Source organism: Eschrichtius robustus, chromosome 10, assembly GCF_028021215.1.
Source record: "Eschrichtius robustus isolate mEscRob2 chromosome 10, mEscRob2.pri, whole genome shotgun sequence".
In the NCBI taxonomy this organism is placed as follows: domain Eukaryota; kingdom Metazoa; phylum Chordata; class Mammalia; order Artiodactyla; family Eschrichtiidae; genus Eschrichtius; species Eschrichtius robustus.
In genome coordinates this window covers 1,094,886-1,116,470 of record NC_090833.1, presented here as the reverse complement: position 1 = coordinate 1,116,470, position 21,585 = coordinate 1,094,886, and the positions used below count along the sequence as shown (strand labels likewise).

General features: G+C 63.0%; 1 protein-coding gene across 2 annotated transcripts; it reads right to left on the bottom strand.

The window, feature by feature from the left end:
* Positions 1 to 396: 396 nt before the first annotated feature.
* On the bottom strand, positions 397 to 13,275 carry AGPAT2 (1-acylglycerol-3-phosphate O-acyltransferase 2). Of its 2 annotated transcripts, XM_068553426.1 has the most exons (6): positions 12,959 to 13,236; positions 4,528 to 4,661; positions 3,948 to 4,123; positions 3,593 to 3,688; positions 1,903 to 1,975; positions 397 to 1,103 (listed from the first exon to the last, which is right to left on the bottom strand). In XM_068553426.1, the coding sequence occupies exons 1-6, from the start codon at positions 13,138 to 13,140 to the stop codon at positions 928 to 930; spliced, it is 837 nt and encodes a 278-aa protein (XP_068409527.1). In that variant the 5' UTR covers positions 13,141 to 13,236; the 3' UTR covers positions 397 to 927. The 2 variants fall into 2 exon arrangements, with proteins under 2 accessions (XP_068409527.1, XP_068409528.1); XM_068553427.1 differs by lacking the exon at positions 3,593 to 3,688 and having other exon boundaries at positions 12,959 to 13,275.
* Positions 13,276 to 21,585: the final 8,310 nt, after the last annotated feature.

Below are 21,585 nucleotides of genomic sequence, written 5' to 3'. Positions count from 1 at the left end.
GTGCTGGGAGGGAGGAGGCTGCCAGCGTGCCCCCTGGGCCCTCCTAGGCAGGGTCGGGGTGCCCCCTCTCCAAAAGGGGCTGGAGCAGGTGGTTTCGTGAAGGTGACGCTGGCCACAGGGACAGCCCCCGCCTCCCCGCCCCCCCCCCAAGCTGGCCCCACCCCTAGCCAGCAGCCAAAGAGCAAATCTTCAGCCTCCTTCCCAAGTGCCTGCCTGACCCCTGGGCATGCCTGCCACCCCCAGTGGAAGAAAGTATTATAGGATGACCGTGGGCCCAGGCCCTGGCAGGGGGCACCACCAAGGGCGGAGGATGGCGCTCCCACACTCCTCCCGGGGGGGACGAGGCGAGGGCAGCCCTGCCCGCCCTGAGTGACCACAACTCACCAGGTACTTCCCAGAGTTCGTTTATAAAAAACAATGACGAGCGCAGTACCAATTCAGCAGACTTGCTCCCCAAGGCCGGTGGGAGCCACAGACCCTGCTTTCTGGGCCCCCTGAGGCCCAGGTGGCATGAGACCAGGCGTCCTGGCCCCCCAGAGCCCCGCCTCTCCCTGAGAGCCTGATGCAGGCCATGGCTGGGACCCCGGATCCAGCCTCTGCGCCCCCCAAGCCCAGGCAGGAGGGTGGGGGCCGGGCAGATTGGCCCCGCCCCATCAACCCATCGGGGCCCAGGCCCACTCCCACACCGGACCCCGGAGGCACAAGGGTGGGTGAGGCCCTGCCCTCAGAGCTTGGGGGGGCTCCAGGTGACTCTCCTTTGCAGGGACATCAGGGGCCTGGACCCGAGGCCAGTGACAGGAAGGGGTCCCTTGCTTCCAGGGCCTGAGGAAAGCTGGGGGAGTCGCGGGAGGGGACACAGTGATATTTGGTGGGCAGAGGTCCCTCTGTCCATCGTCTAGCCAGGTCCTGCCCCGCCCCAGGCCTCGGCTACTGGGATGCCTGGGCATCGGGCCCTGCGGGGGCCCCATTCTCCTGGCAGAGCTGGGATATGTGGAAGAAGGTGGTCCTCATGGCCTGCTGGCAGGTGTCCAAGAGCTCGGGGACGTCGGCGATAGTGAGGCCAGCGGTGGGGATGGCGTCCAGCACCTCCACCTTGATGGTTCCTGGTGGGGTGGGGGGGCGTCAGCAGCCTGAGGGGCTCTCCGGGGGGGCCCCTCCTCTCCTCGGCTGACCACCAGCCTCCCCCGCAGAGCCTCCCAAGGGGCTGGGCCGGGCTCTTCCCCGGACACCCTGGTCCCGGGTGGTTGGCTTTTAATTGAGAATAACCGACACACTCGTACACACGAGTCCCAAGTATGTTCTCAGTGGGTGTGGGCAAGTGTGTGCTCCCCCGTGAGGACCACCCAGGGTCCAGACGTTTCCTCCCCCAGAAGGTACCCACCCTCCCTTCCACTCCCACCCTCCACAGTGGTTCAGGCGGCCTCGGGGTCTCAGATGTGGGCGGAGGCAGCTTCTATCTTGGACCCCACTTCCCACCTGGGCACCAGGTGCCCTTGTGCAGGGTCTGGAGGGAAGGGCGGAGGGAGGTCCCAAGCTCCATGGCCGGGGGGCACGGGGGTGCCCGGGAGGCTGCTGCCCCTGAGAGTTAGGCCTGGATGCACTGGCTCAGAAGCCCACCCTGGCACAGGAAGGGGCCACCTCAAGGCCCCCGAGCCGTGTGCACGGCCCGGGCCTGTGTGTGTGAACTTGGGCACCCAGCCTACCTTCTGGGCACCTCGGCCTCCCCACAGCCCAAGGCGGAGACTCTAGACCCTTCCCTCCCTCCCTTCTTCCTTCCCCAAGCGGTCTCTGAGTAGCAGGGGTCTGTAGTGACCACCCAGAAACGGGAACTGTTCTCTTAGGAGCGCGGGTGTCGCAGTGACTGAGAACAGGCGGGCCGGCGGGTGCACAGGTTGGGGGTACCTGGGGTGAAGAGCTTCGTCTTGTAGTTGTAGAAGGAGGAGAAGCTGGAGTAAACCACGGGGATGATGGGCACCTGGGGACGGCAGACGTGGCAGCCTGAGGATGGACCGGAGCCCTCCCCCAGCCCAGCCTGATCCCCAAGGATGAGCTCTGGGGAGAGGCCTGCCTGGCCGCCAGCCTGCCCCCACCTTGGGGCTGTTCCCAGGAGTCCCTGTGGCCACATCCTGCCCCAGGGTGCTTCCACACACTGACCCCTGGGCCTCCACGCCCTGGGTGGCCCAGAGTCCATAAACTCATCCTGCACATCACCATTCAAGCATTCCCTTCTCCAGGAGGACTTCCTGGGTTGGCACGTATCCATCTGATGCACATCTGCATTCCCCACGGGGTCCTAAGATTACCCAGGGCCCTGTCCCGTTTAGCCAGAGGAGGTAACTGAGGTCTTTCTGCCCACCCCTCCCTTCCCAACCCCTCCCCCATCCCAGGGAAGATGGGGGCAGCTCCAGCCAGGGGAGGGGGCAGGGTATTCCTGGAAGACACCAGCCATCAAGTCCAATGGTGACTCCAATGGTGATGCCAATGTCGGAAATGGCACCTGGGGGTAATCATCAACCCGGGGCAGGGGAGAGGGGTGACAGCAAATGATGTCTGGTCTCCTGGCTGACACTCGCTGCCCCCGGCCCCCCAAAGCTCCTTCGGTATCTCATCTCTCCTCTTCCACGACCCCTTCTCCACCGGCGAAGGGAAGTGACCTCAGTCCCAGGCCTGTGGCGGGGGTGTCCTCCTCCTCTTGCTTGGGCAGGGCTGGGGTCAGAGCCCAGGCTCACGCCCCCATCCCCAAACGCCCACCGCCAGCTCGGGGCCCCTCCACCCCACGCTCCAGCTCCCACACCCGCCTGGCGCTGGCTGGGAGCTTCTGGAAGGAGTGCTCTCCCGTCCTTGCTCAGGACCACCAGGGGGTGCTAGAGGCCACCTGTCACAGGTGAAGGACAGGAGAAAAGCAAACCCCTGCCCAGCTGCCCCCCTGCCTTCCCCTACACAAGTCCCCCAGCACAGGAGACCCCACCCCATGGATGGATGTGCCCCAGCCTCTCCTGCCATCACCCCAGACCCCAGGACACCTCTAGGACAAACTGCATCCCTAGAAGTCAAGGACCAGAAAAACATCAAGCCCCGTGGAGGGCTCCCAGCTCACCTATCCTGGCCCATCGCCAGCTCCGGCCCGACCCTGCCTCATGCCGCAGGCCCCGCTCCCCCTGAGCCACTGCCCACTCCCCCGCCCAGCTGGGGGTGCTGGGGGCCTGAGCCTGGCACAGCCTTCCCAAGACAGCTCAGCCAGCAGGCCTCCTGCCTCCGCCTTGATGCCAACCCCAGCCTCCCTCCGCAGGTCCCTCGCCTGGCCAGCTAGAAAGCGGGGTGCTGGGGCTCCAGGCACAGGTACGGTGGTGGCGAGCATCACTCGAGCTGGCGCTGGGCCTGATCAGGTGCCAGCCTTAGCGCTCAGCGCGGGTAAAGCGGCCCTGCCCTCCTTAGCGGGTCAGGGCCAGGTGCTGGGGGCGGGGAGGCTCCGCCGCCTGCCCAGCGGGAGGCGGTCCGTGAGCGCCAGTGGCCTCGGCCTGGCCAGGAGCTCACCTTCAGCCTTAAGCCAACCTGGACGCGCTTCCCACCCCTGGCTGCGGCCCTGCCGTACCTGGGCCTGGATGGCCAGGTAGAAGGCACCTTTCTTGAAAGGCAGCAGATCCCCATTGTCATTCCGCGTGCCCTCGGGGTAGATCCACACTTTGAGCTGTTGGAGAGACAGGAGGCGGGTAGGGGGGCTGCCCCTGGGGGGCCACCCAGCCCCAAGGAGCCCCACTGCTCAGCGGAGAACACCACTGCTACCACCACTGACAGCCGAGGCACCGCGCCTGGCTTTTCTGTCTGCGGTTTACGGACACGCACCGATGATGCGTTTTCTTCTGCCAAAGGGAGTCACACGCGCGGGCTGTCCTGACAGCACAGAAGCGTTCACACCGCCAAGCAGGCCCCGGGCCCCAGGCGCTCACCTTCTCCCTGACCATGCGCTCGCCCACATCAGAGATCACGGTCATGGCCATCCTGGAGCGCTGCCGGTTGATGAAGAGAACGCCGCCCAGATACATGATAAGGCCCACGGGCCCCAGGAAGAGCAGCTCGCGCTTGGCAATCTGCACGCAGCGATCAGGGAGTACCTCCATGAGGCCTGAGCCCAGGTCGGGGGCCGGGGGAGACAGAGACAGAGCCCAGCCTCAGAGCCTCCCCGAGGAGGAGCGAGCTGACCCTCGGCCTCGGCCGCCAAGAGGCCTGGGCCAAGTCACGCCTTCCCGCTGGCTACCTGGGCATCACCTGGCCTCTGAGCCTCAGTTTCCCCTGCAGAGGGAAGGTGCTGAAGCAGGGCTCCCGTGCCCGGCGCCTTGTCTCCTGTTACCAGCCGGAGGCCTGTGTCTGCAGCGGGGCACAGGTCCCCGGTCCGCATCTGCCCCCTCACCTGCCAGCTCTTCCGGTCCCAGCCCCCACCAACTGAAGCAGCAATACCCCTCCTCCCCCTCCCCTCCAGGCAACTGGGAAGGGCCGGCCCTCCCGCCAAACCCTCCGCAGCCGGCCTACCCATCATGTCCAGGATGCTCTGGTGGTTGGAAATGATGACACAGGGGCGGTCCTCCTCCAGCTTCTGGCGGCCCTTTACCTCAAAGCGAAGGCCGTATAAGTACTTGAAGGACCGGATGAACCAACTGATGATGCTGAGGGGGGAGACGGGCCGTGAGCAGAGGCCACCCGCCCACCTTGTAACTCAGGCTCCGCCCGCAGACCTGGCCAGGGTCATCCCGGTGCAGAACCAGAGACAGACACAGCACGGGGACCCCCTGCCCGCCCTGGCAGGCTGGCCGCTGACCCTGAGCTCGCCTTCCCCTCGGAGAACCTTCAGGTCCTGTCCCTCAACCCCTCAACGGGATGGCGAGTGCCTCCCTGCCCCCCTGCTACCCCAGCCAGCGAGGGTAAGGTCACACAGGAGCAAGGCCTCGGGGGCCCGGACGCCCGGCAGGGGGGAGGGCGCCTCCTTCCGCGTCTGCGTTCCCAGGCCTGCACCTGCCACCCAGCCCTCACCCCACACCCCTGATCGTCAGCACAAGCGGGGCGGGGGCGGGTGGCCCAGCTGGACGGGGCTGAAGGCCGAGAGCCCCGGGGGCCGGGCTGGCTCCGTTTTCAGACGTGTCAGCGACCGAAGGACCCGACACGGAGAGGCCCCTGCAGAGGAGGCTGGGCCCCCACCCACGGGAAGTGACCGTCCCCTCAAGGCAGAGCCACACCGGGAAGAAAGCGTGGGTACCAAGCGGAGACCTTGTAAAGGAGCTGAAGGTTGCTTCCAGTCTCCACCGCTGGGGAGACCGGTCCGGCCAGGCATCACTCCTCCCCTGCGTCCTACAGAGCAGCGCCCCAGCCCCTTTCACAGACACACCCACGGTCACATGAGGATGGCAGTGGAGCCAGGATGTGTGTGCGCCCCGCTCCCAGCAGGAGGCTGCCCTGGGCACTCGTGACCTTGAGGGGCCTGGCCCAGCAGCACTCGACAGGCAGGCACGACCAGGCATGTCCCTGGGAACGGTGTCTGCAGGTGGCTGGCCGGCAGGGAGAAGGGTGACCCTGGCCCCCTGCTCTGTGGGAACACTGTACACACTTGGCAAGGGACAGGTGCCCGTGAGGGGTCAGCCTGCTCGGGGTGATGGAGCCCGAGGCTTGAGGTCACTCCTCTGCAACTCAGGCAGGTCCCCTGGGTCCTTCCCATCTGTGGGTGGCAGGGGGCTGAGGGTGGGCCCCAGTGACCCAAGGGTTCCTGACCCAGAACTGTTCCGCTTCTCCCAGAAGATTTGTGTGCGCGCGCACACACACACACCCACACCAGGGTCATTTGATCTCCCCACAGTCCTGACCGGAAGGGAGGGATTTCCCACTTTATCCAGAAGGGCCTGGGCTCAGAGCTGGCCCTCAATAGAGCAGAGACTCAGAGCTGGGCCCTTGACCCAAAGCCACACTCAGGTCTTTAAAACTGTGGTAAAATACACACGACATAAAATTTACCATCTTAACTCGTTTTAAGTTCAGTGGCATTAAGTGTACTCACATTGTTGTGCAACCGTCCCCCCCATCTGGGACTCTTTCATCTTCTCAGACTGCCACTCTGTCCCCATTAAACACTCACTTCCCCCGCCCCCCTTCCCCAGCCCCGGGCCCCACTGTCCACTTTCTGTCTCTATGGATCTGTCTCCACCAGGCCCTCACATGAGTGGACCCTGTCGGATTTTCCTCTTTGTGTCTGAAAGGCAGACTCGTATCCAGCTCACAAAGCCTAACTCCCCACGTTATCTCGTGGTGCAGATGGGGAAACTGAGGCTCCAGGAAGCAGCTGACCCTGAGCTGCTCTCACAATCAGACCGGCCTGCCTTCCCCGGATCTGGAAGCCAGGCCTTCTTCCTTAGCTTTGTAAGCCTCAGCCAGCTCGAGCCAGACCTTCCCGTTTGTCCCCATCCGGCTCAGGGGTTGCCAGGCTGGACACTCTCGGGAGAGCTGACTGGCGGTCTCAGCTGGGGAGCCTCGGGCATCTCAGCTGCAAAACACAGCTTCTCGGGTCATCTTGAGGGTTGAAGGGCACAGGGAGAGGGCCTGTGTGTCCAATAACACGGGGAAAACCCAATCTCACTGGCAAAGAAATGCAGGCTGAAACAAGAAACCCCGTCTTCATCCTTCAGATCGGCAGATGAAAGCCTGATAACAGGTGTTGGCCTGGTGTTAGGAAATGGCCCAAGGGCTGCTGGCAGAAGTCGGAGGCCACAGAGGTTTCTGGAGGGCAGGTTAGCAGCACTTGGCAAAAGCCCTTAACAAGACTATTCCCTTTGAGCTGCAATCCTCTTCCGGCCATGGATCCTAAAGCAGTTGTGAGGCAGGCATAGGCATGGTCTGAATTAGGAAAATCTGAAAACACCTCAACGTCCCCCGTGGGGAGAGGTAAAATAAACGGGGCTGCAGCAGAGGAAAATAGCAAAGATCTGTATTTATTTGCTGCCAGGGCTGTTCCCTTGACTTCTAATAACTACATATTGTTTCCATTTCCCTCCCAGGCCACATCTGGAAAGGACAGTGTTTCTCTCTGGTAGTGGCATCTGCTGGCTCCATTTTTCTTCTTTCTTAAAAATTGGGGTGAAATACACATAAAATTTATCATTTTAAACCATTTGTCAGTGTCCGGTTCAGTGGCACAGGTACATTCACATTGCTATGCAGCCATCCCCAACCATCCGTCTCCAGAACTTTTCTATATTTTCTTTTTGTATCTAATTTAAGGGATCAGTTGTATATGGGTAGGTTTTTTATTTTGTTTTGTTTGAACTATGAAAGATGCTGTGTATAAGACTCAGCTGAGAAGGGGCTCTCTGCAGCTGCTCTGCTGCTTGTTTCCCGCCTCGCCCACTCCGGCTGGGAGCCCAGGCCAAGGCAGAGCCCCCGCACCAAAGGCTCCAGGACGGACGGACAGGCCCAGGGCTGCCCCACAAGCTGCAGCAGACGGAGGCGCCCATGGCAACTCTCCACACATTTACAAATAATTGCTCTCAGACAAACTAAAAGATACAGCCGCCGGGTGAGTACAGGAAGCTGGGAAAGAAAGGTGCATCTCGGGAGTGGAAAGAGGCAACGGATGTTCCTCAAGGGGAGGGGACCGGTCACTCCCAGCAGGTGGCGTGCACGTGGGTGCCCACTTTTCCTTCTCCTAATGTCCCATATTTTCAAGGTTTTCTGTAAAAGTGGTGGGAAAGTACCTATTATCATTTTAACAGTGCTTCCTTGAAGAAGGAAGCAGACCGAGCTTTGCAGAGGCCCCTCCAGTGCCCAGGCAGGGAGAGCCGGTCTGTCCTGGCCTGGAGCGCAGCACGCTTCCAACCACGGGGACAGACACCCCACAGCCACGCCCAGCATCTCCTGAACGCTGCATGCCACGCCTGCGCCTAGAACAGACATGAACTGTCCTGTTTCGGCCAGACAATAACCCCACAAGGTCGTACACTCATTACACCCAGGTGAGGAAGTCAAGGCTCAGCAGAGCTAAGTGACTTGCCCAAAGTCACACAGCAGGGAGGCCAGGATGGGCCGGAGCCCACCTCGAAACCTGACTTTTGAAAAATGTGTGAAAAATGTCAAGCAGAGGGCCTGCTGGAGGTGGAGTGACGGCTCCAGGGTTGCCAGGTAGAGTCTCGAGCTCCTTTTGAGGCCTCCCCCTCCTCCCCTGGGGGGCTCTATGGCCCCCACCCCACCCCCAGCAGGGCTGCAAGTGGCTCTGTCATCCTCTCCCAGCAGGAAACTCAAAGCAGCCACCCTCCCCAGGCTGCCCTGCCTGCCCAGCCCAGGCCTCATCCTGAGCGCCGACACCCCCTGTGCCCCAACACCCACCTGACCCCAGCGCCCCACCCCTCGGCCGCAGGAGGCCCGGAGCTGCTCCCTCCTCTCCCCTACGGGGAGCAGGGCAGGAGTCACGGGTGCACGCCAGGGATGTGCCCGTCCCACACCCTCCAGCCCTGAACCCCACGTCCTGCCTCCCCTGGGGGTGGAGCTAAGGTTGCCTGAAGCCCAGGTGGCCCAGGGCTGGGTTGAGTGCATGGCACAAGGTTTCAGAAGCACTGCTGACAGCTGCCAGGTAGGTGATTGGTGCCAGCTTTCCATAGCAAGGCAGGTGGCCCCCAGGACAGGTTCCTTCCAAGTGCCCTTAAGCAGAGGGGATCTCCTGGCCCTTCCTGGGTCTTTCTCAGAAGCCCTCCACTTAACCCTGACCGGGGCCGCCGGCCTAGAAGTGAGCGTCATAAACGCTGCAGATTTTGGGGGGCCTGAGGCCGACCTCCTGTGCTCGCCCGAGGACACCTGGGCCCGGCCCAAGCTCAGGGTCAGACAGACCCTGACTCCCTCTCACCAGCTGTGACCTTGGGCAATGGACTTGACCTCCCTAAACTTCCATTTCCACTCGTGAAATGGGAAGGGTGTGGAGGGACTGAGCGAAATGAGGCTGGAACACCCGAGGGAGCCCTCCCCAAACAGCAGCTGTGTCGGCGGCGACAACACAGAACAGAAGAATCCAAAGTAAATGAAAGCAAGAGGATCCTCCCCCGGCCGGCACCTGCTCCAGGCGGCTGGGAAGCAGTTCAAGGTCAGGTCTGAGCTACCTGCTGACCTCTGCCCTCAGCCCCTGGACTCGGCGTAGGTGGCTCTGGGGAGACCTGGCAGCTGTTTCGGCCAAGAGGCGCCAGACCTCAGCCAGACCCCACGGGCTTTGCCCCGGAAAGGGAAGGGCTTGATGGGGTTTGTTCAGGGCGGCCCTGCCAGGAGGGCAGCACACACAGCCATTGATCTGCTCAGGGGACGGGAGGTCCTGGGAGGGCCACCTAGCAGAGCAGCAGTGTTTTCCAAGTGTCATGTGAGCTGGAGCACAGAGGGGGCCTGGAGCTGGGGGCTCCAGCCTGTTCAGGTGCCCAGAGGTGTTAAGAGGGGCCTGGAGGGAGGCGGGGCCGTGAGCAGAGTGTCCAGGGCTCTCGGGAGCTCTGCTTCCTGGGCCCGCAGCAGTACACCCAGAGGGGAGGCTCTGCCCCTCACTATCCCACCGCAAGCAAAGCCAGGGCAGACCTTCCTGCGAGACCAGGGCCCCAGGCCGGCCCCCAGGTGCTGCGGCTCCCCGACAGCGCTGTGTCTGCCTCCACGCATACCCCAGGGCCACGCAGTGGCTGGCAGTGCTGGGTTCAAACCCTGACCGGCATCGACAAACCACCCGCCCCTGGCTGCAGTGATGCCCGTCTTCGATGTTTCGAGCGGGGTCGGGGGTGGGGGGCGGCGGCTCCACCTGCCCTGCCCCCCACCCCACCCCGCAGCCTAGCTATGCCCCCCAGGTCCCGGCCACTAGGATGGACACAGAAGTGGGCAGTTCAGTCCCCAGAGGTCCTGCCTTAACAGTGGCATGCTGGACCCCGAGAACGGGGCGGCCACAGGCCAGAGGAGCCGGCAGCTTTCTGTGGCCCCAGGCTGCCCACCCTGGTCGCCTGTGATGCATGAAAAAGTAAACTCTCCGGGTTAAGCCGCTGTTGTTAGGTTTCCTGATCCTGCAGGGAACCCAATTCTAACACACACCGCTTCCCTGGGCCTCGCTCTCTTCTCTGTCGAATGGGTGTAATAAGGGCATGTGCCCCTGGGACGAGGAAACAGGACCTGCTACTCCAGCCTCACCCTGAACACGGGACCCTGCCACTCTGGGAGGGGTCCCTGGCCTCAGCCCACAGCCTGGTCAGAACAGAGCGTGCCTCTGCTTCTCAGTTCCCAGCACCATCATGGGGAGGGGCAGCTGCTCACGGGGAACATGGGAAAGTGAGGGGGGTGGGCGGAGTGGGGCTGCCCCTCCTGGAACTCAGGGATTCCCCCGAGCCTGGCCTCCAGCCCCAAAGCAGCCATGGCGCTGCCCCCAGCCCCTAATGCTGTGAGAGACAGAGGAAAAATGAAAAGCGTGCACTGTGGAGTCACTCTCAGTGGGTCTGCAGCCCGGGGCCCCCGTGTCCTAGCTCTGGGATCCCGCCAGCCATCTCCCCACTCCCCGCCTTGGAGGCCTGAGTTTCAAGCTGCTGCTCTGCAGACTCATCTGTAAAATGGAACACGTAATAATCCCTGTCCCCAAGCTTGAGGCATCCGCGGCGCACGGTGCGTGCTCAGGAGATGGAAGCAGAGGCTGGTGTCGAGGATGGTGGGCAGAGTGCTTCCGGAAGTTAGGGTGGGACTGGAGCGGGGAGCCAGCCAGGCACCCACGGTGCTCAGTGGTCCCAGCCCAGGAGGGGCCTGAAGCCTGTCCACACAGCACCCCAACCTCCACTTCCGTCCTCCTGGGCCCTGTCCCTGGACCTGCTACCTAGAGGTACAGGGCACCTCCTCATCCTCTGCATTTCCCAGGCCCCCACAGATGCACGCCTTGGGGAACTCGTGTTCACAAGGCACCCTGTCCCTACCCCCTCTCTTGGCCATCACTGGGGAGCCTTGGGGGTCATCACTGTGACCCACCTCGTGGGACCTGGGGGTGCAGGGGAAGGAGGCTGTGGGCTCCCAGGCCCACCCCTCTCTGGGGAGGACACAGCACCTCTGCTATGTCCTGGACTGGTCCCTCTGCAGAGCCTGAGTCGGGGGCTGCCCTGGGGAGGGAAGGGCAGCAGGAAGCTCCCTCCTGAGCACCATCAGGGCCTCCAGGGTCCTGAAGAGGATGCCCCAGTTGGCCAGAATCTTGGGGGAGGCTGGGGGCCAAGCCCGGCTCTGGGCTGAGGGGAGCGGGCCAGCAGACGCTGGAGGGCCGGGCTGGGCAGGGTGGGGCCGGAGCGCCAAGTGCTGGTCAGGCTGGCCTGCCAATCCAGCCACCGCGTCACAAAGGGCAGCTGGTGACTTCTGATCTGACGCCAGGAAGCAGCTTTGAAGCCCAGGCCTGGAAGAGCAAGTTGGGCCTTTGAAAGACAAGGAAGCGCCTTTGAAAGACAAGAGGCCACCTGATAATCCGGAGCCAGGGAGGGGGAGGGTCACCTCCAGGAACGCCTGTCACCTGCTGAAAACCTGCTCCAGCCTTGCTTCCCACCCGAGCCCAGGACAGCACCCCCTCCAGGGAGCCCACCAGCCCTTGCTACCTGAAGCCACCCCCTCCCCCTGCCCCTCCAGGCCGGTCCCCAGCAGGTGCTGAATGGAGACTCTGGCTGTGAGCCCACTGCCTGCAGGGGATCCTCAATCTCAGGCCAGGCCCTCAGAGATATATTTCTGGAAACAGGCCCTCCCCACCCCAGAGGGTTGGCTGCTTGAGAAGACAGCTGGAAGGGCAACAAGTGGGCCACCCCTGGGATCTGGGCTCCCTGGGACGCTGGCCTGGGCCATTTTGGGGGGGTACTAGAGACCCATGGCCCACCCACCAGGCTCCCCCGCTCCTACTCCACACTCCCACTCCTGGTGCCACAGGAGCCACAAACCCCTGAAAACAGGGCCCGGAGGACCCACTGAGTGTGGGCCAGTCCCGGCAGGATCAGCCCGCCCAGATGAACAAGGACAGGGACGGCAGAAAGCCAGGAACCCTCACCCACTGCCCTGTAAGCACGTGGGTGGCGAGGGCCTCGGGGACCACAGTATGCCCACACCAGGCCACAGCCAAGGGCCATCATTGCAAAAGCCGGTGAGGAACGCCAGCAACAGCCCCTCCCAATCGGAAACTGGGAGAAAGGGCAAGGAGCCCCCTCTCAGGCCACCGTGCCCCCGCCCAGCCTCTGACCCAGAGAGGCACCCCGACTCTTCTGCTCAGCCCAGCCTGACCCCTTACCCCAGCAACTCCAAGCTCCCCAGCTCTGGAGGGCGTCCCAGCCGCCACCCGTTCTTCCCGCCCAGAAGCCGGACCCCAAGGACTCCCGGCCCACCCTCCCCCGCGGAGCCACCACACCTTCCTAAGCGGAAGGAAAGGGAAGGGGAACCGGCCTGGTGCGCGAGCACCGGTGCGCTCATCGCCCGCGGCAGGTGGGCGCGAGGGGGTGGCGCAGAGAAGACGAGGAACGCCCCAGGCCCCGAGCGGAGGCGGGTCCGGGCGGGGCGGGGCGGGGCGGGGCACGGCGGGCGGCCCACCCTCCCCGCGGGGAAGCAGGACCGAGCCTCTGCCCGCTTGGCTCGGCCGCGTTCCTCTCGGGGCCGCCCGCACCCCGCACTCCCTGCGCGGCGCCGAGGGCGAGACCTGTTTAAACCCCTCCGTGCCTGCCCCTGGCCGGGGCCCCGGGGCAAGGGCGCGGGGACACTGTGACGCCGGCTCCGGGGACCCCGGCCCACCCTCGGCCGCCTCCCCAGCCGCGCTCTCCGACCCGCTCTCCCCTCGGCCGCTCCGAGAGCCCGGGAGAGGCGCGGGCAGGGCAAGAAGGAGGGAAAGGACACGGGAAAGTTAGGGAAGCGGAAGCGGGCGGCGGCGCGGCGCTGCCCCCGCCTCGGTGTCTCTCCCCACCCCGCCCGGCCCCCTTGCCTCATGTTCTCCACCGTCCGGCCGCCGTGGCGCAGCAGGCAGACGACCACGGCCACCGCGGAGACCGTGAAGCAGAGCACGCAGTACAGGCCGATCTTGGCGTAGAACTTGGCGGAGCGGCTCAGCTGCAGCAGCAGCAGCGCCAGCAGCAGCGCCGCGGTCAGCCACGGCCAGAGCTCCATGGCCGCGCCCCGAGCCCCGACGGCGCGGGCCTCCGGCTCCCTGCCCGGGCTCCGGCCGCGTGCTGGCGGCGGCGGCCCCTCCTCCTCGCCCTGACCCGCCCGCGCCCCTTATTGCGAGGGCGGGGGGCGGGGGGGGAGCGAGGGGGCGGGGCGGCCGGGGTGGCGAGCGGAGCTCGAGTGAGGAAGAGGCTAGGTGCGCCCCGCCCGCGACGTCCACACCCGCCGCTCGGTCACCGGCCCGGCGCCGCCCCCGCCCCGCCCCGCCCGCGACACTGCCCGTGCCCTGCCGCCAGGTCTCTGGCCCTGCGCCCCTCCCCAGCCCCCGCATCCCCGCAGCGGGTCGCCTGGGCCGTGGCACCCCGCAGGTCCCCACCGCCGGGCCGCCTTCCCCCCACCCGCGGGCACCGCCCCCGAGCCCTAGACCGCGGCTCCAAAGGCGGCCGAGGACGCGGCTGCCCTTGCCAGCCCGGTTGCCACACAAAGGGCCCTTGAACCGCGCCCGGTGACCGATGGGTAGCCTGCCGCTTCGGGTCCGCTCCAGCAATTGAGGGGAGACCCAGCCTTGTGCGGCCCAGTGGGCGCAAGGACTGAGGGGAGGGGGCTCTGAGTAGGCATGAGGCGTGTTTCTGGGCGGGGCTGGGAGCAACGGCTTTGGGTGCCAGGGCCTGCGTGTTATCTCCAGCGCTCCCGGTGCCAGGCCAGGGCCGGTATCAGGCGACTGTTCACCACATCAGCGGATGGGCCTGCGCTGGCCTTGGGGAGGAGCAGGGACCCTGCCCGGTGCTCCAGGTCACCCCCTGTGGGCACAGCCAACAGGCCTCAGAGCAGATCGAGGCTGTAAAACCAAGTTTCCTTTCTGCACAAGTGCCCTCCACCTGTGGCCTGGGTCCCGGGTTTGCTGCAACTTACCCATGGCCGCACGTGTGGAGCCCCAGGGGCCTTAAGAATGCTGTTATTGGCCTCTTCCCTTTTTCAGATGCTGAGGTGATCTGTTACTGAAATACTTCACTGAAGCCTCCCCCCTCCCCAAACTGCTATTTTGGCTGACAAGTACAAAATCTTCCATCATGGAGTGAATGGGGGTCTCAGGCCCAAAGGGAAGAGTGGTTTCCCTGCTGTGGGTGGAGCACCCCATTCACAGGTGTTCTTAGCTTTTCACAAAAGTGGAGCGTCCTTTCCTCTGCATTACACCTGTGGGCGATTTACAGTAAAACCTATGAGAGCATTCTCTAGTTCAGTCTTGCTCCAAATCCGTCTGGCCATCATTCTGCATCAGATAGAACAGCTTGTCTCTTTTTCCACTCTTGGAACAGGATACTGCTGCCCCCTCTAGAGGAGGCCTGAGAGCCCCCCGGGGAGGGGGTGCTCCTCCTCCCCCGGGGAGGGGGTGCTGTGTCAGGGCTGGCTGCAGGATTTGGGGCTCCCTGGACAGACCACAGCGAGACTCCAGAAAAGGCTCGTGGGTCAGGTGGGTGCACGACAGCCAGCAGTGCTGCAAGGAGCTGGGCATTGGGGCAGGAGGCCGGGTTCCAGGAGGGCTTCTCGGAGGGGGTGTAGAAATACGTTGAGCTGGAGGCCCCAGAGGGTCCTTACAGAGGAACGGAATCCCACGCTCACGACCACCACGGGCAGACAGAGTTGCTTTACCCAAGGGCTCCTTCTGGTCCTTTAGCTCCCAGCCCACCACCCTTGCCAAGGCAGCCCCACCCACCGCTCACATCCCTTCCCGGGCTTCACTCTTCCGAGCGCTTCCCAGGACTCAGTTACGCGTTCGTGGGTTTTCGTGTTCGTGGCCGTTCTCCCCCACCTCCCAGGGCTGCTCCACTGAGCCATGCCTGCTCTGGCATCTGACACCCAAGAGAATAATGCCTGACACACAGTAGGTGCTCCACAAATACTCCCCAGAGCAAACACCTCCCCATTTTACAGAGGTGACGGGGAGAAGCCGGCCCCCGTCCCCATATCCCACACCCACTGCCCCGGGAAGGCCGCTAGCGCCTGCTGCGCTGCCCTGTCTTCCTGCTCCCAGGGGCAGTGGTTCTGGACGCCGCTGTTTTGTCCTCAGACAGACAGACAGGCTGTTGCTCAATTTTGCCTCCTTTCCCAGTTCCTTCCTCCTCTGGGGAAGTGTTGAAAGAAAACGTCCACTTTTCCCCTGACAGGGAGGGGGAGGAGGAGGGGCCTCAGACTCCGCTGGGTCTGAAACAAATATTCAATATTCTCCTGTAATGCCCCATTTGGAAGGCTAACAATAACTCTTTTTGTTTCTTGAAAGTGAATCACCAGAGAATCTTCTGGGTTGGTGGAGATACCGAGACATGAAATTTTCCTCTAAAATGAGTGATTCATGACGAAGCAAGGCCTGGCGTGGGCTCTCTCCGGGCTCCTCCCACGTGGAGAATGCTACTTTAACAGGCAGGGATGTACCGGCGTCCTGCCTGACCCTCTTGGGTGCCCCGAGTCCCCACAAGCACCCAGGGAAGGTGCTGGGTGAGTTTGTTGCTAAGTCAGTCCCATCCCCTGCTGGACGACAGCTGAGAGCCCTCCTGGGCATTAGCTGGGACCTGCCCAGCCAGACAGCACCTGACAGCAGGTGACACAATCAGGGCTGAACCGGCACCGCCTCCTGAGGCCACAGGAGCCCGCAGCAGCCGAGGGGAGGGGCCCTGAGGTCCTTGTGTTTATCTGGGGTTGGGTGGGGTATCTGGAAGGAAGGGCCAAGCCTCTGCATTTCTGGAGGCCCAGATAAAGCACCCCTCCTCGCCATGTGGCTTTAGGGGCAGGGGCGGGATGCCCAGCCTTTGAACTCCAGAGAAATGGCTAAGCTCCAATATCCCCGAGCCTCAGTTTCCCTGTGGCCTGTTTCCAGGAGGCCAGCGGGAAGCAAGGCCACTCCTGACTTTGCCTCTGGCATCAGGAGGTGGATTCCTCTCCCTTCAAACCTGCCCAGGTAAAAGGCCAGGACGAGAAAGCCAGGGAGGGGACAAAGTCTCAGCAGTCGCTGGAGATCAGGGACCATTTAGATGGAGAGCAGCCAGTTGCATAGCTGGTCAGGGGCGCAGGGAGGAGCCCTACTCCCTCTGGGGAGGCATCTCCAGGAGTCTCATCTCCTGGGGAGAAGCTCCTTGGGAGGAAGGAAGGTGGGGAGAGCAGAGCAGGGCCCTGCAGAGGGAGGCACCTGGGCTGCCCCGGGGCACTCAGGTGAGCTTGCTGGGACCTGTGTTCTGGGACCTCTTGGTGGGTGTGCCACTAGGCACCAGTGCCATCCCACCACCAGTAAATAAAGTAGCCTGTGAATCTTTCATGGACTTGTGCTTAAAAATAGATGAGGTGACGCCTCTGGGCCTGATTCCCAGGCCTCTGCAGGGGGCGGTGCTGGGGCCACAAACTCCCCAGGGAGTGGCGAGAGGACTGTACGGCCGGGCTCCAGGGGTGCTGGCCAGGGCACAGGGAGCCAGTGACACGGAGCCCGGGCTCCGGGGTCAACAGGAAATCGCCATCTGGCTGTAATGTCAGGAGCTCCTGGGTCACAAGACCGGGGGGAGGGGCTGGGAGGGCAGAGCAGCTTTTCCTCCCAGAGAGGGTGTCTGGGCTGGGAGACAGAGGGCCGTAGGAGCGCAGGGAGCGACGGGGGAGTGGGGCAGATGCCGCTGGACAGAGCAGGGGAGACAAAAGCCCCAAGAGGAGCCAGAGCTGAAGGCCCCGGGGTGAGGCCCTTTCCGCAGCAGCCCCTCCCATCGCTGGAGAGCTGGGCCCCCCCGTCCCAGGTGGCGGCCCCCTCGCACAGCCCCTCGTGGCCACGACACACGTGTCTGAGTGCCAGGCTTGGGTGGGAGGGGGAGCAGGGGCAAGAGGGGCTGAAGGCAGAAAGCATCCAAGCAGAGGCCAAGCTGAGGCCCTGGAGCCGGCGCCCTAAGGGCCCCACCGGCCTCCCTGCCTCTGACATCAGCCGGTACCCCAGGTCTCCGATGGGTCCTCAGAGATGGCCTCACTCAGCCCCGCACTGGACAGACAGGGGCCCAGAAGGGCGAGAGGGCTCCCCCAGGGTCCCCGGCCAGCAAGATGGAGCAGGAGACAGGGTTTGGTGCCCAGGGTCGGACCCAGGCGTCCCTGTCCAGCCCCCTGGATAACCTCGGACCAGCCCTTCCTCTCTGGGCCTCAGTTTCCTCAGCTGTGTGTGGGGCCTGTGAGCTGAAGGGGGACAGGCTGGGTGGCGTGCCAGGCCTATCCTTGGGCAGCTGCCCTCAGCCGCCTCACCCCTGGCCCAGCTGGCATCAGACTCCGTCAGCTGCCCCGGCGCTCCGCAGGCCAGCCCGTGGTGCTGGACAGGCCTGGAGGCCAGACAGGTGGCCCGCTGCCTTACGCCACCCACTCCTGGCCTCGGCTGCTGCCCAAGGGGCTGCATCTCGGGCCATGGGGCCTCGGAGGTGCCCTGGTCCCTTCTGTCCTGCCTCACCACCGCAGAGGGAGGAGGCCACAGATACTAGGGAAGCCCCCCGCCCCAGGGCGGGTGGGGGCGTCCTCTCCACCGTGAAGGGGGAGGGAGGGGGAGGCAGGGGGAGGGAGGGGCCAGGGCTCTGCCCCACTGACCAGGCCTCCTTCACCCTCCCCTGCATGTGCTGAATTGAAATCCCAAATCGGCCTGCTCCCCTCACGCCCGCCACCCTGAGCTGACTGAGGTCAGGTGGGACGTCTGTCTGGTCCATTATGTGGTCGGGAAGGGCCTTTGGTGGCAGCTCTGCAAACCCACCCCGGAGACTCAGACTCTCCAGTTCAGGGAGCGGCTCTTCACTCTTCCTCAGGCGGCCCCTTGACCAGAGGAGGCGGAAGGTGGGAGGCTGGGCGCTCCACTCTGCAGAGACCCGGGCCTGGGTTCCGCCTGCCATCGCTGGCCGGTGGCCTTCCCCTGTGTGGGCCATCGTCCCTCCTGGTCCAGTGGGAATAACGGACCGGGGGAGGCAAGGCCCTCCCCGTGGGTTCCTTCTGCCACGTTTCCTCTCTGTCCCCGAGCTGCGCTGGGTGACCCATGGCTGCCACCCAGGGCCTCCAGGGAGCCCCCAATCCCCCTGCAGCCAGGCCAGGCCTGGGCCGTGGGGTGCTGTGTGCATGGGAAGGAGCCGGTGTCCCTGGGTCCCGCTGGCCCTGGGGCTCCGTGGGCAGAGGTAGGCGGCTTCCTGCCCCACCTCGCCACCGCCCGTTGGCTCAGTCCGGCTGTCCGGCCCCTGAGACCTCTCCACGCAGCTCCCTGCTCCATGGCCGGGGCCTCAACAGTTCACTGGTCAATGAACGAATGAGCGCGAGAGTGAGTGAGTGAAGGACTCCTCCCTTACAAGTCCAGAGAGGAGCACGCCTGCTGCCTGCAGCCTGCCAGCTCCCGGGCGGTCAGGGGACACTCGAGGCCCTGAACTGCTGAGCTGGGTCCACCACCCACAGAAAGGGACCGAGGGACTCGATCATCGGGGAAAAGCCACTGGCGGGAACGGCTGGCTTGCTTCTGTGCCAGGGATGGCCCTCCGGATAAGCAGACACAAGAAGGCACTGGTCATTGAAATGACCTGCACACAGGCCTCAGGTGCTGTTGCCGTTTCTGTCTGTCCTGCCCTCTCCGCCTTTCCCCGTGGAGACCCAGTCCCAGGAAGCGGGGTATCTGAGCTCTGGCTTCTGCCCCTCTGCGGCACTCACACACACCCACTCAAGCGAGCTGTGGAATGCTGGCCACGTGACACTAGGGCAGAGCAGCCCCAGGCGGATGGGAGAGTGAGTCAGAGCCCTTATCTCCGTTCATAAACCCAGTGAAACTCCAGGTGAATTCATGACCTAAATATGACCAAGGAAACTCCTGTGGGAGCACAGGGACCGTGGTGGGAGCAGAAGCCTGGCAGGTGGAGATGAGGGAGAGCCCCTGGGTGAAGAGGGAAACAGAGACACGGCCCAGGACCACCTGGCACAGTTACGCAGGTTGTGCACTGCACAAGTCTAGAGAGTTCCAACAACATGAACTACAGCAGCCGTCCCTTTCAGAGTGAGCAGACCCAGTTCTCTGGCCTTTGACCCTCACCACACCCTTCACCATTCAGAGGCCTAGATAAATGAGTCCCACGTCAAAGTCAATGGGTCCTGCTACCTCTGGGTAAGAGGTCAGAGGCAAGGTTCCAGAGCTCAGTCTAAGCCACCCGGCCCCGCCCAGCTCTGCCTGGATGTCAGCCAGCACCACTGCCAACATTCACCTGAGTCACCATGCAGGGCAGGTGCGGCCTCCTGGTGACCCATCCGGACATCAGTCACTGAGCTGATAAACTTGGAGCCGGGGCTGCAGCCCCACCCTGGACTCCTTCCCTGCACTTGCCTGTGCTGTCCCAGGAATGGTCAGCAGACCTAGCAAATAAAATAATAAAATACAGGGCACTCTGACTTCCCTGGTGGCACAGTGGTTAAGAATCTGCCTGCCAATGCAGGGGACACGGGTTCGAGCCCTGGTCCGAGAAGATCCCACATGCCACAGAGCAACTAAGCCCGCACACCATAACTATTTTTTTTTAAATAAATTTATTTATTTATTTATTTATTTATTTTTGGCTGCTTTGGGTCTTCATTGCTGCGCACAGGTTTTCTCTGGTTGTGGTGAGCAGGGGCTACTCTTTGTTGCAGTGTGCAGGCTTCTCATTGCGGTGGCTTCTCTTGTTGCGGAGCACGGCCTCTAGGCATGCGGGCTTCAGTAGTTGCAGCATACAGGCTCAGTAGTTGTGGCTCACGGGCTCTAGAGCGCAGGCTCAGTAGTTGTGGTGCACGGGCTTAGTTGCTCCACGGCATGTGGGATCTTCCCGGACCAGGGCTCAAACCCGTGTCCCCTGCATTGGCAGGCGGATTCTTAACCACTGCGCCACCAGGGAAGTCCCACCATAACTATTGAAGCCCCCGTGCCTAGAGCCCATGCTCAGCAACAAGAGAAGCCACAGCAATGAGAAGCCTGCGCACCGCAATGAAGAGTAGCCCCCGCTCGCCACAGCTACAGAGAAAGCTCGTGTGAGGAACGAAGACCCAGTGAAGCCAAAAAATAAATAAATAAAGTAAAATTACTTTAACAAAATAAATATCAGTAATAAAATATTTTTTAAAAATACAGGGCACTGGGCTTGCCTGTGGCTCAGTGTTCAGGAATCCGCCTGCCAGTGCAGGGGACACGGGTTCGATCCCTGGTCTGGGAAGATCCCACATGCCGCGGAGCAGCTAGGCCCGTGCGCCACAACTATTGAAGGCCGCGTGCCTAGAACACATGCTCCGCAACAAGAGAAGACACTGCAATGAGAGGCCTGCGCGCCGCAACTAGAGAAAGCCCGTACACAGCAACAAAGACCCAACGCAGCCAAAAATAAATAATAAATAAATAAATTTAAAAAAAAATACAGGGCACTGGGTAAGATCTGAATGGCAGATAAACAAGGAATACTTTTTTAGAACAAGTATGTCCCATACTAAAAAATGTCATTCGTTGTTTATCTGAAATGGAAATGTCACCAGGTGTCCTGTATTTTATCCGGTGACCCCTTCCCCAGAGTAGCGCCCCATCCTGTACCCCAGCCCCAATTCTCATCCTGGGCTGCACCTGCCAAGCCGGCCCGGCCTCCACCGACGGCTAAGCAGCACTGCCTTCTAGTGGAAGCAGCCCTGGCCGCAGGGCGGAGGAACGGAGGGAGGAGCTCCGGATTCCCGGGCCCGCCCCCCCCTTCCCGGGCCCCTCCGCTCCCCAGCGGGGCACAACCCCCTGAGAGTCAACCTGGCCCAGGGCTGGCTGCCCCGGCGCTGCACACAGTGGTTGGCCCTGGACGGCCGGCACTCTCGAGCTCTTGTTGGTGCCCACCCTATGGCCGAGATGGTGTCGGGGGTTGTGCAGGGTTTGGGGGGACTTCTCTCCTCCCACCCGCTGGAGCTCCGTTTGAGCTCCGTTCCCTTCCTCCGAACCCCGCCCACCTGTGCACCCGGCACAGGGTCGGAGCCCGGCGCAGGCCGTCTTCCCCTGTCTCCTCGGTGCGCACAGAGCGGGAGTGGCAGCGCCGGCCCACGCGCCCCTGCAGGCTGGGGGCAGCAGAGCTTGCCACCCGCCACCAAGGCTGTGGGCTCCCAGCTCTGGCTCCATGACTGTCCTCCCCCATCTCTCCCTCCCTCTCCTTCCCTCTCGCTCCCTAACCCTTCTCACCTTCGCCTCCCTGCTTTCCTCCCTAGCTCGGCACTGACAGGCCTCCGTCTCCGGTCCAGCGCCCCTGGTCCTCCCCACTGGGCCCAGGGTGGGTCCTCGACCCTTGGCCTCCGTGGGCTCCTTCCTCTGTGAAAACATTGAAGATTTGTTTTATGCCTGTGTTGTTATAAAAAGAACCCTAGGAGTTCTTCAGTATTTTTTCCTTCTGTTTCCTTTCTGATCTGAAAAGAGGTGAAAGCACTTCTGTGGGC